The 17,268-nt window shown below is 40.6% G+C and overlaps 1 protein-coding gene across 2 annotated transcripts in view; it reads right to left on the reverse strand.

The window, feature by feature from the left end:
- Positions 1–13,368, reverse strand: part of rxfp1 (relaxin family peptide receptor 1) — a 47,697-nt gene extending 34,329 nt beyond the window's left edge. For both annotated transcript variants that reach the window (XM_029442326.1, XM_029442328.1), the window contains exons 1-2: positions 13,234–13,368; positions 7,804–7,941 (exon numbers count right to left, since the gene is read on the reverse strand). In XM_029442326.1, the coding sequence (XP_029298186.1) occupies positions 7,804–7,941; positions 13,234–13,276 (181 nt within the window). In that variant the 5' untranslated portion in view covers positions 13,277–13,368. The remainder of the gene's footprint in view (positions 1–7,803; positions 7,942–13,233) is intronic.
- Between the last annotated feature and the right edge of the window lie 3,900 nt (positions 13,369–17,268).

A 17,268-nucleotide genomic window follows, 5' to 3' on the forward strand; every position in this document is an offset into this window, starting at 1 on the left:
GTGGGAATTAAATCAGTACCAATGGCCTCTGATGGGCTTCAAGAGCAACATATGTTGGAGTGTGCATAGACCACATGATTGACGGGTAAGATGCCTTTGGAAATGGAATTGTGTGATGTTGAAATGTGTTCAATTACACTATTCTTCCATGGTATAGTAAATGTTTATGTGACCCATCCCAAGACTGTTTTAATTTAGGCAATTTAACAGTCAATTTCATTAAAATTACTTTTTCATTATGCATTGTGAAGAGGTGTTAAATGTAAGAAGCATCCAGATGGAACTTTTGACACCCGGTCGTCTCAGGGGAAACTTCCGTCCACAACTGTAATAAATATACACCTGTGAATTCCTTCTCGGAGATATTATGAAAATTAGGTTCATAGATGTTTTGCACTTAATCTACAGTGATGGACGTAAATAGAAACTGACACTCAGAATTGTTGTGTGCATTTTGTCAATTTGAATAAAATGCAAACTGGATGACGAGCTGAAAGTGTCTTCATCGCTGCTGTACTGTTTTTTATTTTTATACAGAATTCCCTATTGTTGCTGTGGTACAAACTTTGCAACCTGTAATATTTATAAACGGCGTCATTGTTGCCTTATTTTCAGGAGTGGGTATAATAGAGCTTTTTGCTAAAATACATATCATCTTTTCTATGGCTTGCTTTAATATTGTTGAAAAGATAAAAATCCCAGGAGTGGGCGTGGATCAATAGTGTTTTGACCATATAATGATAAATGGGTTTGATCTGAGCTGTGTGGTCTTAAGGGTCAAGCTTATATAAAGACTCCTTGGAACACTGTGCTTACTCAGAAACTAAACATATTAAATCGAAAGTAAAAGCTGTACATCTGTCTTGCTCACAACCCTTTTAACAAAATGTCAGAAGTCAAAAGTGCTCGTCTGTAAAGGTTCATGTCGCACCCTGCAGTCACACACCGTCAGTTACTATCTCTTGAACAGTTTTTCCTCTCTCCTATTGCTGCTACTCTTTGGTTGATGAATCAGTGAGCCAGTGAGGGGGAAACCCAGGAAGGCCTGCAAAAGTAAAATGTTTATAGTCCAGAGTTTGAACGTGCTACAGCTCATCTGAAACTGCACCAGCGAATCCACCAGCAAATCAGAGGCAACAGCTGGAGCATGAAAGATAATTCTTAACGCTTTAATATCTATTCTGATCCATTTTCAAACAGGGAAAAAAATTATATGGAGTTTCTTTTATTAGGAAATAGTTTTTCTTCCTGCATAATGATTTAAAGAATGAGGTTCCGACAAACCATTAGTTTTATGCCTGGTGCACATCAGTCAAGCAAAACTCTACACTGATGTTCATATTATGGGGAAACAAAGAAATTGCTGAAAGTAATAGAACCCGTTAAACAATGCTCCACACAAACCTGATCCTTCATTTTATATGGCAGCAGAGGAAGAGACGAGGCAGATCCTGTAAAAGATCACATCAGTCTACGGCCAACAACACCCAAGAGTGCTGCTATGTTTGATGTAGCCTTAAGGCCCCGACACACCAAGCTGAAAGCAATCTCTCGCTGTCGGTGAGCGTCTGTCGGCCTAGTTTTTGCGGTGTCGACCGCTGCCGATTCTCCGATTGGCTGTTCAGTTTAAGCTAATCAGTGCACGAGAAGAGAAACGGACGTGAGGACAGCAGACAAACGACTAAAGTCAAGAGAACACACTGAGTCTCTGCATTCTTCATCTTCATCTCATCATTCATACATGGATATTTTCACGACTCGACCCCCTGGAATGAAGCTAATTGGGGAGCAAGAGTGTTGTGAAAATGGTCAGCAAACGCTGCTTTGTTTCAATTTGTGGATCTTAACGGTTTCTGGTTTACATTTTCTAATGACGAAGTCCGACGACCTCCACCTGCCGTTATTGAGTTATGTCCTCTCACACATACTTGTGTTTCATGGCATTTATTTTTACTTCACAACAGCCTAAACTCAGGAGGAAACCACCTATAGGAGGACACAGCATTATATAAAAGGTTATGTAAGGCTTATCTAAACAAATCAAATAAACTCTTTAATACAGAATCTGGTCCACAAAGACAGTTAAAATAAACTAGAAAGCCAGAGGGGGTGAAATGGAAGAAATCAAGACTCTGAGACTATACTTAGGTACAGCCATTTGTACTAACAGTGTATCCCTTGAGCAAGACACTTGATATTCAATGTAATATCAGTGCTTCAAAAAAGCTTTATTTGCCCATCACTAACGAGGGCACACCAGGATCAACACAGGGATAAACACAGAAGGACCGACGGCAACATCGGCAACAACCCAACAAGGAGCAACGGGACACACAGGTGTATATACACATAACTAATTACAAGAACAGGACACAGCTGGAGGCAAAGACACAAGGGCAGCAGGTGATGAGACACAGGAGGATCCAATCAGGGCAGGGACAAACTAATCACAAAAGGCGGGAAAACACACATAGACAGGAAGTAAAACGAGACATGACACAAGGTGAGTGTTCTTACAAAGTAAAACAGGAAACAGAACAACTAAAAGCCAAGATCATGACAACAATTGGAATTTGCTACAATAACAAATGTTAAAGTATGTTCTGCTTGTTTGTTGTGCGCCTGAAAAACGTTCTAATTTATAAGTAAAGCAACTTCAGCAATTACCTGCCCGACATTTTGTTTGTGAAATATCTGTTGAACATGGCAATTATTTATTTTATAATTTGTCATTATTGGGTTTATTTTAATAACTTTAATGTACTTGAGGTGTGCAGCTGTATTATCTAGGAAAATAGAGATGTCAGATCGATATTAAACGACTCGGATCGTGTCATCCCTAGTGAAGAGCAAGAGTGAAGGTAATCTAAAGACTTGTCGTGGGGGAAAAAAACGGACATTCAAAATGATATAAAAGCAATTTAGATTTGATGCAGATATGAGGGATTGTTTTTGATCTAAAGTAGATGATGTTTTAAGTTTGTTTATTTCAGCTTGTTTTAAAAAGTTGCAGATAGTAAACCACAATTACTGCTCTTGGCAGCACAGCAGTGTTAATATCTGACTCGGTATCTTGCGATACTGAAAAGGCATCTTTCCGTCTACTGAAGCAACCTATAGCATCCTAAAGCTATATGCTTTGCAAACATGCCGACATCCTTGGTACCAGGATTCACACCTCTGGGGGAGGAAATGATATAAAAGTACATTAAGGAGTGTTACATTTAATGTCCCGACTGGAGCTGTGTTTAGTGTGTTTCTTGTTATAGGGATCAACATTTACAATACACTCCAAATACAATCTACAGTAATGTCACACCAATACCAATCCTAATGGTCAATCCTTCACATTGTCATCCTTTCCCAAATGATAGAATCAGCAATTACAAAAACTACCCGTCTCTTCTGCCATCAATACAGGTGTTAGTGCTCATCTCTGCAGCGAGCTAAACACACTTCCTCACAATATCCTATACACATTTTCACATTCGTTATCTTGAAATACAGAACAGCCCCCAGCCTTCCACACACACACCTTGTGATAAAAACAAGACCATCTGTTATAAAAACAGAAATGTTTGTTTCTAACCAATCTATACCTACAAATTAAAACATTAAAGTGGAGCCTACAAGCGCCACAAAGACGGTTTTAAATTGAAATAGATTTTTAGTCATTTGCATTATATCCAGCAATATTTGTAGCTAACATACTTAAAAATAATCAAAAGTAAAAGCGTGCAACAGGCAGCAGAATTCCCCCTGTATGAATGTCATATTGTTATTACCTCCACCAAGGAAGTTATGTTTGCTTGCCTTGGTTTTGTCTGTCTGCCTGTGAGCAGGATTACGGAAAAACTACTTTTAAATGCACAGATACAAATACACACACACACACACACACATTGTTTTTCACTTTGGTTAACATTGCGAGATAGGGCAATGGTGTTGCATTCATGTAGTGTCGGGAATAATCGGTAAAAAGAGTTTCCGACTATTCACTATTCATTTGTGTCTTCGTGTCGGAACAACAAATCAGAAACCGCTTTCAACGTTTGCAATAAAATACAACACATCTTCTTTGAAGCATTTTTTAGACTACCCGACAGCATATATTTACGTCCACCTCAAACAGCTCCAACATTAAAAGGAATAGAGTGGGAACTATCTTTGGGTTTCGGACAGCAATGCAACGGACATTTTGTAGATTTAATGATCATTAGTTGAAGCCTTAAAATAAACCCTCATGCGAGCCTTCGCGGTATAAAGACTGTGCTCACTGTGTATCCACACACATCCTCAGTATTGAGTGCAATGTCACGGTAGCGAAAAGGTGAGGACTCAAATGCAAGACGAGGAGATTAACAAAAAGAGGGCTTTATTCCAAAAAGCTTTACAAAACAACAAAAGGTAAACAGAACTGAAAAGACAAACTAGGATGACACGGGGAGCACGAGGGAGCACGAGGAAGCATCTGCAAGGGTGACACTTAGATGACGATCTGACAAGGAACACTGGGAAAGACAGGGATATATACACACAGACACTAACGAGGGGAACGAGACACAGCTGGGGAGAGAGGCTAAAACACAAGGGCAAGGTGAACAGACACAGGAGGAACAAATCAACAATCACAAGGAAGGAAAACATACAGACAGGAAGTACAACTAGACATGACATAAGGGGGAGTGAACACTTCAAAATAAAACAGGATATACAAAAATCAAGACTGTGACATGCAACTGACTTCCGACCAGCTGGCTATCAAATCCTCCTCCCTGAAGATGGTCTGCACGAAGGCATGTCTGACTGAACACTGGAGAGGTAACAAAATGGAGATTCATTCTGAATTGCAGGCTATCCCATGGAACTTCAAGTACATGAGTTTTTTTTGTTTATCACACCCTTGAGGCAGGCAGCTATTTTCAGCAGGAGTTTATGACTAGGAAGGGAGGCATGCTGAGAAACCTGCACTGTTTAAGATCTTTGAAATGCCTCAAAAATGATGGAATCAAAAAGCCTTTGAACTCTTTTATGTATAACTGATAATGGGAAAATACGCTGGCTCTATCAGTCACTAAAATGTAGCTTAATGGATCTGTTCGACTGAAAGATGGAGCAGAAAGCAATTTAACAACTTATTTTATGTCTGGTTCAATTCTGCGGCTTTAGGATTTTGAGTTATTTGGTATTTTGCACCATTCCTCCTAAAGAGATGATGCATTTAACCTTAACACGTATCCAGAGGGAATTATGGGCCTGGTGTCTTGCTCTGGGATACATGAAAGCAGTGACAGCCAAACTGTCGCAAGAGGATGTTACCAGTGTCCCTAAAACTCTAAATTGAGCAATGTGTTCCTGCTGGCAAGATTATACTCCTATAACCAATTTCAAGAAATGTTAATGGGCATTTGCCCTGTCCTCAGATTTAAATCATTACATTTTCATTTAAAAATGTACAAAACAAATTGCAAACTTTATTCTTTGATGAGGAATTAATGAAAAGTTAGTAATGAAATGAATAAAAATACAACTGCAGACTCATTCTCAAACCAAAAAGGAACAACAACAGTATTATCATTCATACTTTGTGTGGTGATATAGTACCCAACGTGTTTTTATACCAAAACAATGATTTATCATTGATTTATTTATGATTTATGATTTAAAGATGGTGAAACGCTCTGTAAAACTATGGAGAACTGCAGAGTCGGGTGATAACTATCCATCATATATGTAAGAGTGGCCCCTTTCACATTACACGCAGATACTGAGGATCTGCGACACTAGAGGGCAACACGAGTTCAGTGATCACTTATGTTGTAATGTTTTAAATATGAGGACATGTTTTCAGCCTTATCCACATGTTTTATTCATAAAGGCTTAGTCCATCACACTTCTTTTGCTACAGCCAGCTGCAACACTGCATGCACTGACTGATTCTCAGACAACCAACACCTAGCAGGTACAAGTGGAACAAGAACATTAACGAGTGAATCTGTCGTTTAACACTTTGTTAGCCAGCAATGTACTTATATCATACGTGTGGTATACTATGCTAAATATGGCTGCGGACAGGATTTTTTTCTTTCTGTTAATATAAACGGCAGTGACATGTTCTAACTTTAATAAGACTTACATAAACCATCAGCACTTCCTGGACATGAAGCTGACATCAGATCACTGTCCTTCCTGTGGGATGACTAACTTTGAATCTGGAGAATAAACCGAAGTCAGAGAAAGTCATAACAGTAATTTTTTATAATTTGACAGCGGTATTATAAGCTGCACTTCTTTCAGTACATGATTGATTATCGCCTTCTCAAGATAAATTCAGGACAATCAGTCATGCATGAGCCTGTTTTCACAAGAGCGAGGAGGCCTCAACAATGCAATGTGTTACCTGTCATGTTCGGGGTTCTTTGGATTGAAAGTGCATTTTATTATGTTATCAATAACTCTGTAATAATGGATGATGATTGCCTTTGAAATCATGCAGCTGCAGTGTCACTGTAATTACATAATGATATATTTTTGGACTAAGCTTTTGTGGGTGCAGGGTGGTGCAAAAACTGGACGCACGCAGAACTCTGCAGCACACAAGAGAAGCAAATCAGCATATTTCACTGATGAATGAGTATGCCATTTAAAAAGAGGGCATCCGTTAATCTATGTACATTAGTAGTTTATAAAATATATGTTTTTAAGTCTGCTGGGACATTTGCCTTGTTGGGGATATAGCTTTTTTTTGGAGTATTGAACTTGAAACCCTGTTTGACCATGCATTCACAAAAACCCAGACACTCAACCTCACCTTTTAAAATGGCCTCGCCCCCACCAATGGGACACGTTTAAGTCATGTTAATGCCTTGATAATACAGGAACTTTAATACTTTCAATGCAATAACAAAACAACCAAAAGGGAGGCAATGCAGCCACAAAGCAACATTAACACAAGCCCCCAATACTGAGTCTCACTGCACCCCCACACTACCTGGTATATCAGTCATTTGATCATCTGCTCATCCCTTTGTGCTTGACCCCATTTCACCCACCCGTCTCTCATTAATCCTCAATCTCCCCCCAACTTTACCTGCCACTCCAATAAACTAAACTTGCAAACTTTAATAATGTAGTCTTTGATAGTGAATCCATAGTTTAATGCCTACATTGGCTGTGTGTGTGTGTAACAGCTTATGTTTTACTAGCGCAACCTGATGGCATAATATCGAAAGCAGTGACAGCGAGTTCAGTCTGCTACCTTCACACAAAATCGGGAGCTTAGTGATGAAGCATCAGCAGATACAATTGACAGAAGTTTACAATGATTCAGGATAATCTAGTGTCATTCTGCAGCACACGGTTGCACAACGAAATGCAGTTGTAGCCTATTCCAAATCAGTAGTTCATTCCTGTGCATTACCACTACACTGCTAACTCTGGTAGAAGTAAGCTTTGTACTTCAAAGTCGTAAAGTCCAGGGAAACATCACTTTGTTCTGTTGGTATACAGGTTTGCATTCTTTCATTTATTCTTGAAAAGGGCAAATAACTTCTATTGCAGTGGCCACTATAGACAGGGACCAAAATCAATGAATTAGTGACATATACTGTCGCTTTATTATTGCTATTACATCATTCACTTACTATTGGATTGGATTTTGTGTAAAGTTACTCTTCAGAATGAGAAGAGTCCATTTGGAAACTTTAAAAGGTTATTATCTATTATCTATGTGCCCCACAGAGCTGGTAAACTCTCCGGCACCCGGTCAAATAAACATGTGTACAAGTAGAAACAATGAATTACCACAGTTCTCCTCGTCCGCTTGATTCCCACAGTCATCGATGCCGTTGCAGTGCAGGAGCTGAGGCAGGCACACGGTCAAGTTGCCACATGGGAAATATCCAAGAGGGCACGCCGCTTTTTCCTCGGTGACATTGAGAGCTATAAACGGAGCAAAAAAGAGTTTCATTATGAGTTTAAAGTTTCTCCCAATCGTCTTTATCAGAGACATATTGAGAGCCCTTAAAGATCTACATTTGGAGTTTGTGCATCTCATTAATTAAGCTTTTTAAAATGTATTCAAACCCACGATAAAGGGCGAGATCAGTGCATCCATTCTACGGGCAATCCATGATGAGCTGCTGCATTTCCTTAACAACAGTCACGTATGACTACTTGTACTTTACCTCAGAGTCTAAATTATGTGTGATTGTGCCTCATCATGCCTCTCGTTCACAATACAAGAGACAGGCCAAGGATAAACCAGCTGCAGATTATGCTTTAACCTATCTGGCAGCCCTGCACCTAATTAAGAACAGAATATAATTTATGATAATATCTAGGAGGCACATACAGTCTGGCTTTATGCTAAATTATGGATTCATCATCTCATTATGTCTCAACAAGACCTCTCACATCCTCTCACCTTCTGTCCTTAATTAAGAATTAAAAAGGTAATGCGTATCATCCTGTCATCCTTAGTTTATCCTGTATCTTTTTAAACATAAAAATCAAGACGCGGTCAGAAAGAGCTCAGGATGCTTCAGAACACACAGAACTGGTCAATGACATGTATTTGAGCTGATAACATTATATTATATTTACACCAGAAGTGTTTGCTGGGTTTTTCAAAATAAATACAAATGCTCTTTATACAATATTCATTCAAAGATGATAAACAATTCATCCTCCTGCCGGGCCCTGAGAGACCGTTTCACCCACTTCTGACTTGAAACACTGATAGCTGCATTTGACCTCCGTGTCTTGAACTCTTTCCAGTGAAGATGCAAGTAAAATCAGAAATAACCTTTCTCTGCTGTTTACTTGTGTCTCCAGGTAAGAGGTTTTTTTTGGTAAAATAACATTTCTAACACTTCTTGCTCTTTAAAAAGGGGCAGCACAGAGTAATCACTTCTGAACTTAATGAACAGTCAGCACGATCAGACATGCCACGCAGCACAATAGATCAGGAGGAGAAGAAGAAGAAAGAAAGCTGGGCCAATTAGTTGAGACAATACTGAACTTCAACTACTGTCAGCCTTAATGAGGGGATAGTGTTTATGATTTTAAAATAAAACTTGCAAAGCTTGCAAAAAAAATGCAAGCAGTAGATCTGAGTCACTAATCCATATTTAGAACCTTAAAGCCACTGCAGCTTGTGGGGGAGTTTCTTGAGTAGTTACATTCAAGACATGACTGCCAGTCCTCCTTGACAGACAGCAAAAGATAAAACTATCGCTACGAATGTCTTCACCTACACTTAGAAAGTGAAGTGGACGTTGGATATCTGGGGAAATAAGGTTTCTACCTACAGTAACTAAAGCAAAGCAATACAAGTAAGATTATGTATTTGTGATTACTGAACAAGAGTATGGGGTGAGGGGTCTCTTCTGAGGGCCTATCCAATCCCTGCCCAAAGCGAGAGTTGTGTCCGGATACTCGGCAGTAAGTCGGACTCGTTCCCGGTTCATCATCATGTTGGCCTCCGCCAGGGCTGCGCTTTATCACCAATCCTGTTTGTGATTTTCATGGATAGGATATCAAAGCGCAGTCGTGGAGGAGAGGGGTTGCAGTTCGGTGGCCTGAGGATCTCATCGCTGCTCTTTGCAGATGATGTGGTCCTGATGGCGTCATCAGTCTGTGACCTTCAGCAGTCACTGGATCGGTTCGCAGCCGAGTGTGAAGCGGTTGGGATGAGGATCAGCACCTCAAAATCTGAGGGCATGGCTCTCAGCAGGAAACCGGTGGATTGCCTACTCCGGGTAGGGAACGAGCCTCTTACCCCAAGTGAAGGAGTTCAAGTACCTCAGGGGTCTAGTTCGCGAGTGAGGGACGATGGAGAGAGAGATTGGCCGGAGAATCGGAGCAGCTGGGGGCGACATTTAGTAAGGATGCCACCTGGGCACTTCCCTAGGGAGGTGTTCCAGGCACGTCCAGCTGGGAGGAGACCCCGGGGAAGACCCAGGACTCGGTGGAGAGATTATATCTCCTCACTGGCCTGGGAACGCCTCGGGATCCTGGCGGAAGCTGACGGATGTGGCCCGGAGAAGGGAAGTTTGGGGTTCCTTACTGGAGCTGCTGCCCCCGCGACCCGACCCCAGATAAGCGGTAGACGATGGATGGATGGACTACGAGTTTTGATGCCTAACAAAATATTTATTGTTTGTTTTCTTATTTTCAGTATAAACTTGAACGAAACAAATAAAGAAAAGTTTTTTCTTACAATGAATATTCATAAATATGCTTTATGTTTACATTTAGTCATTTAAAATCCAAAGACAAAATGTAATACTTTTAAACCCACACTTGTTGAAAGACATTCTGGGATGTCACTTACACAAGTAAAAGAAAGTAACTATAAAAGTATTTGTATGTTCAGTGTACACTTCTCAAGCACAGGAGATCCATTTTTTGCTTAGCTTTGCTTGTGACGTACATCATGGTAAGCTTAGTGCCGACACTGAAACTCCCCCGACAGACTGCAAACTAATGAATCACATCCTGGCAACTGTGTTTCCAAGTCAAATGATAAAAGATCTTTGAAGAAGTCTGTTTTCTAAGAACAAATTTCAAGTAAATCCCCATTCCCTGGAGTATAACTTTGTATTGTATTGGCAAATATGAAATTATTTTAGAACCAGAACTCCATCGCAGAAAATGTCAGATCAGATGTCAAAATCTCATCATTAAAAAGTCTGTGCAAATATGTAGCCTGTAAGAAATAACAATCGAACAGTGTGCTATAAATCATCTCCATAGCTGTGGTTTAGAAAGTCCCCATTGTTGCATGTCCATGAAAAAGCTAGTCAAAGTGTAACCTTTTCAGCAGGAGAGCACTGCTGATGCCAAAGCATCCACTCTCATCGGTCACTGCACATTGCTAGAATAAGGAGGGGGGGGGGGGGGGGGTCTAAAGCTTTTAGACTAGACATTTAACAAAGCATCACTGTGCAGCACTGGATATTTAACTGTTCCTGAATCACAACTGAAAACCATTATACAGGTGCAGGATACATAGTATAAATGTGCAACATATTCCCATCCCATCCTCTGCTATGTCTATATTTATTCTTTATGGATACTGTGTGCAGAGTATTTCTATCCAGCACACTGCAGACCTGTTTATGCAATTTGTAGCAATACTGTTCAAATTGCGAAATTCTTATACTTGCATAACTCAGTACACCGGAGACAGCAAAAGTCTAATTTATATTTCATATACACCACTAAACTTTGTAAAGCGAATATTTGCACTGCTCACATAGAAAGTGTACACTTGCTCTGTTTAAGGGCCCAACTTGCTATGTTTGTACGGTTGCTGACTAGTGCCCACAAAAGACATCTTATCAAATACTTTGTGTCTTCAGTTAAAGGTTGCACTCAAAACCCACTGCAGACAACAGCTGATGGCCAGCTAACTACTGACATGTAAGTACGTTTAGTTGCGTACATGCCTGAGATATATCTACTCATCTGTATTCATAATTTTAAAAAAATCATGGAAAGATGAACAAACTATTCACGTTTCTTGGTCTTCATCGCACTGAAGATTGGATATAATATATTCCACATTTTTTCACCACTGGCTATAAATCTTTCTTGGAATAGGAAATAAGAATCTGTCTCATAAAAAACTGTAATTTGATTATGTTGGTGATTGAGGAGGTTTCTCCCATTTTCCCCAGTAAAAAGATGGAAACAATGATTTGCTTGACAGCCACTTAAGACAGCTCGCTGTCACTGACCGCCTCCGCCACTGATTCAATATGCTGAGTTAGCCACACAGAAGCAGATAAGGACCAGATGCATCACAAAAACAACAGACTGGCTGTGAATCAGGTTCCAAGAGATCTTTAGGGCATTACTCTGCGAGCTTCTGAAAAGTCGTCTGTGACAACATCAAATATAGAATCTCATTGGGTCTCTTTCTCCTGCAGGAGATCAATTTTTCAAACTGTAGCACATGAAGGGCCAGTTAGGATTTCTAACAGTTTTTTTGCAGGTGCATGTTTCTAGCCAGATTGCATTGAGGTATACAACATATTTATGTATTGACCAGTGTCTTACAGTAGCATGAGCAGTATGAATCTCAATGCACAAAGCTAAACTCGTCTACAGCCAAACTACATAACGCAATTATCACTTAAGATGTCCATTAGGTTCAGAGCTGAAACTCAATCATTTGTCTTTAAAATGTCAGAAAATAGTGAAAAATGTCCATCCAAAGTCCAAGGTGATGTATTTAAAATGTCTTGTCAGTCCAAAACCCAAACATATTCATTTTAAGATGATATAAAAACAGACAAAAGCAGGAAATCTCTATATTTCAGGGGCTGAAAACACAATTTTCTGTCATTTTTGCATGAAGAATTACATTAGCAATAAATAAAAAATGATCAATTATCTAAATAATTGGTGATTATTTTTCTGTCGATGATTATCGATTAGTCGACTAAACGTTGTAGCTCCAATCAGGTTCCAATCCTCCAGGCTCCACACAGACCTGGAACTCTGCACCTGCCCTTAATGCAGGACAGCGACTGATGACAGATCGCAGGTATACTGTTACAGTAGTGATGGATGCACTGCTAATGCAATCCAATGGCTGTTAATTAGACGTCAAGACATCTAGCAGCCTTCTGGCACGAGGAGATTCACTGCACTATAGAGAAACCTCGCACAAAACGCAAACGGGGGACAGAAACACAAAGATATGTATAATGCTCCACATGAGGGTGGAACAGGAATGCTGTTCGAGTTTACACAATTTATGATCTCATTACAGAAAAAAACTAAGCATCATATGAAGGGCATCCCACTGCATTCACTCTCTTCCACATGACAATTTAACAATATCAAGGCAGTTATTACATAGTAGGTGGCAGATTGCCTTCATAATGGTAATACAGCTCCCTGGTGTTTTAAACCCCAAGAAACATACATCAAACACAGTAAGCCTGATATCCTGCTGATACAGAGACATCTCCGTCATCCAAAATATCTTTATCTCTCAATCTCATTCTCCTCGCTTTCGTTTAGGCAGATTTCAGATAAAGTCACTCAAAAAATCTCCAGGCTACTTCTTTGAAAAACAATTTTCTTATCAATTGTTTGCAACAGAGCAGATTTGATTGACGATAGCACACATTGTGTGCGATAGCTTTTAAAAGGTTGAAGGTTCAACGACTTCATGAATTGGTCAAATAAAAAAAAAGAGTTAGTTGCTGAACTTACCAGACACCCCATACGCGAACATCACAGCCACATAAACTTGCATGGTTCCTCTTTTAAAGTTTGTTGTTAAAAATCGTGCAGTTCTGGAGAAGGAGCATCAATATTTTCACTGATTGTCCAAAGTGCGTAAAAATAACAGCAAAAGTTTGTTCGCGTGCTGTTGCTGTGCAACGTTTGGAGATAAGACACGCAGAAGGAGCTACTGCAGGAGAACCTGTAACCACTTCGCAAGGTCGACTCGGTCTGCGCCCGGTCTGACAGAGGAGGGTCCAATGAATCAGTTGCCATCGTCTGACGCACGAGCAGCAGCAGCACAGGTGCAGCGCGCACAGAGGGGTTGGAGTAAGAGAAAGAGAGGGGGAGGAATCTCTCTGGGACTCTGCAGAAGAGGGAAATCCAGGTTCTAAAGGAAACGTGTTGAAACTAACCGCTGCTCATCAAATGCCATGCTGATTTGCATTTATTAGATGCCTCTTGTAAATTCTCCAGGTGATGTAACCAATAAAAGCAAAACTCCCCATGTGCCTGAAACTAGAAAATATAACAATCCTGACATGATGGAGATTTCCCTCCAGTGCTATACGTATAAATAATTTGTGTTTGTGCTCATACAAAAGACTTGCTGCCAGGCAGGCACTTTGGTCTGACATGACTGAAATTAAATATGATACACAGTCTTTATTGGCGAATGTTTTTTCCCCTCATCACGTAATATCAATCTTCTCCGCCTGCATATATGCAGCCTCTAGGTTACTACGTGCAGTCCGACAGATGCTCTCATCCACAGCTTCCGGTGCAGGAAAAGTAAAGAATGGTTGTAGGTTTACAGTTGCATCAGTCAATATTTTTATACAATGGATCAAATAATCAAATCTGGACTGTTTTGGTTCACTTTCTGTTTTCAACAAAAAACATCAAACAGTATACAGACAAAGGACTAGCCTGTAAACTAAGTAAAGCATCTAGCACCTTCGGGAGTTGGTGAAGACAGAAAAGAAGTACATGGAGAGCAAACATTGGACTTATACTTGTCAGTGTACAAGATACGACTCCAAAATAAATGCTAATGTTGCTCCATGTCGGCTGGATGTGTAAAACGTTTGCTAACTTGTCAGCCACAATGACAACATAAGGCGATCACACTGTATGTGAATTATGTGTTTACAGCTTGATCCTTTGCCCCCAATTAGCTAACTTAAGGAGGAAAATAATATTGCTGCTTTAAAGTGACCATATCATTATAAAGTACATGTAGATTTCACAAAGTTTAAAAACCCCCAAAAACAAACATTTGTTTGGAGCGGCAGCCTTAATCGGACGAAGACAAAGACAAAGGAGTCTTTCCTGGTCACAGGTTGCTTGTGGAACTGCCAGTTAGCTACTCGCAGAGTTCATCTCTGGCTACGCCTCCCAACAATCCCTTGACTTCCTTCCTCTCACTGTGACTTGGATCCCACCAGCTAACACTTCCACCCCTGCTGCTCTCTCCACAGCCTATTCCTTCACCCACTCACCTGGACCCACTGGTCTACTAGTCTCTCCCAAATGGAGTTTTTCTCTCTACCCATTGCCACACTTCACTCTTTCAACTTTCGAATTTCACACTGTAACTGTAACTCATCCGGTAAAATTAAACATTGTTGTTCTCTTCCGTCCTCCATGTCCTTTGGAGGAGTATTTGGAGGAATTGGACGTCCGTTTGTACTTTACTGTGACGTCGACTTCCAGTCAGAGAAGTCAACTGACTTACTACTTATGATATAACTCCTCTCTTACTGTCTCCGAACCCACCTACTCACAAAGCTGGCAACCACCTTAATCTCATATTCACCAGAAACCGCTCTACCTCTAACCTCTCTGTAACCCCACTTTAAATCTTTTATCACTTTTTCACGTCATACTCTCTCCCCCTCTCCCAATCTGACAAACCAATCTCCTCTATCACTGTATCATAACCTTCGCTCCCTCTCTGACTCCCATCTGTCCTCTCAGTCCTCCCTTCATCTGACTCTTCTCACTCATGCTTGTCAACTCTGTCACAGACACTCTCCTCTCTGGACCCTCCCCTCCAGCTCCCTGGTTGGATGACGCAATGCGTACTGACAGAACCATTTTACGAGCAGCTGAAAGAAAATGGTAGAAATCAAAAGTCCCTGAAGACATCAATCTCTTCTCTCCTCTTTCTCTTCCTCTTAACCCTAAACATCTCTTCTCTATCTTCTCCATCCTCCTCGATCCCCCCAGTCCCCCACCTCCTTCCTCCCTTCTACCAAGCCACTCGGTCAACTACTTAAAAGATAGATGATATCTGCTCTTCCTTTCCCAAATGACATCAGCTGTTCAACATCCATATCACTTCCCCCCACTCCAACTTCTCCCCCCCCCCCCAACTCCGAATAAAGTTCTAACCATCATTACCTCTTCTCACACCCCCACCTGCCCTCTGGACCCTATCCTCTCTCACCTTCTCCAGTCTATAGCGCCTGACCGTCTTCCTTTACTCACCCATCTCATCAACACTTCGTTAACTGCTTGCTTTCCAAACACTCTCAAAGAAGCAAGAGTGAACCCTTTCCTAAAGAAACGCACACTCAACCCTTCTGACGTGAATAATTAGCGACCTGTCTCTCTTCTTCCATTTTCAATCTAGTTTCAAGGCAGCCCTCCTCGCTGTCACAGAGGCACTTCACACTTCTACAGCAGCCTAACTCTCCTTTATTGTTCACAGAGGCACTTCACACTGCTACAGCAGCCTAACTCTCCTTTATTGTCACCCTTCTGGACCTTTCTGCTGCATTGGACACAGTGAACCTTCAGATCCTCCTTTACACCCTCTAAGAACTGGGAGTCTCTGGCACTGCACTCTCCCTGCTCAAATCCTTCCTCAAAGGCCGCACCTACGGGGTAACTTGGCTTACCACTGGGGTTCCTCAGGGGTCCGTCCTGGGTCCCCTGTCAATAACTTTCACGGCTTCTCTTACTACAGCTACACAGATGATACTCAATAGATTTTTTTTCCCCGGTCTGAAACCCAGGTGGTCGCACAAATCTAATTTTTTTCTCATTTCTGCATGCAGCACTTACATTGATTTGTCTTATTTGAAGCTAGTGTACTGCACATACAATGGTTTGGCCTATTTATAGTTAATGTGCTTGCAAGATTCTTGCTGTGCTGAGTTTATAGCCTCATGGTTGTTTACACTTACTGCAAGTCACCTTGGACAAAAGCGTCAGCTAAATGAAAATGTAATGTTTAAGGAAGATGGACAGATATTACTAAGTGGGTAGATCCATATGTATTTCAATGTGACACTTTTGACAGGCTTGCTAGAGGGATCCTGATTGTAAACAGTGAATGCACAAAAGGCGCTGCTATATGTCTCTCAGGGAATCAGACTGTCACCATAACATCAGTTTTCTTTTTCCAGTGAAATAAACAGGCACATCAATAATGTCAGGTTGTTCCTTTTAATTGGCATGCTGTAATTTGTGAGTGTAATAGAAATCATAAAGAATCAATCAAAATTACATACATAACATCGCTATTGCTAGGCAACAGCTTGGGTCCATGTTGACTTCCTGTGAGCTAATGTCGTTGACATATACAACAAGGAACCTATAATTATATTGTATAGGTACCTTGCACTGCAACAGATGATCAGCTGCAACACACTTACAGTACAATGTTTATGTTTAAAACTGTGACATGGTCTATATGCAACATGTATGCATGAACTGGAAAAACTACTTAGCTATATTTGGCTTTAAAAACTTATTTTTTTGTGGTTAAGAGTCGCTGACGAACCTCAGTCTGTAATTAATTTGCTAAAAATAAGCCCTGTGGGTCCTTGGCAAACTGCTGTAGCTTGTTATGTTTGGCTGTCAGTGAATTACTTGAATTACGTTACTGAAGGCATCCTCAAAAACCTCTAATCTGTTATTGTAAAGGGGATTGCATGTTTATTTTTGGGTTTTGCTGTTTGAGTATGCAAAGTGCCCCTCAGTATGTTTTGGAGGATTTATGCTAGAGCTCTG

Source organism: Cottoperca gobio, chromosome 10, assembly GCF_900634415.1.
Source record: "Cottoperca gobio chromosome 10, fCotGob3.1, whole genome shotgun sequence".
Classification (NCBI taxonomy): domain Eukaryota; kingdom Metazoa; phylum Chordata; class Actinopteri; order Perciformes; family Bovichtidae; genus Cottoperca; species Cottoperca gobio.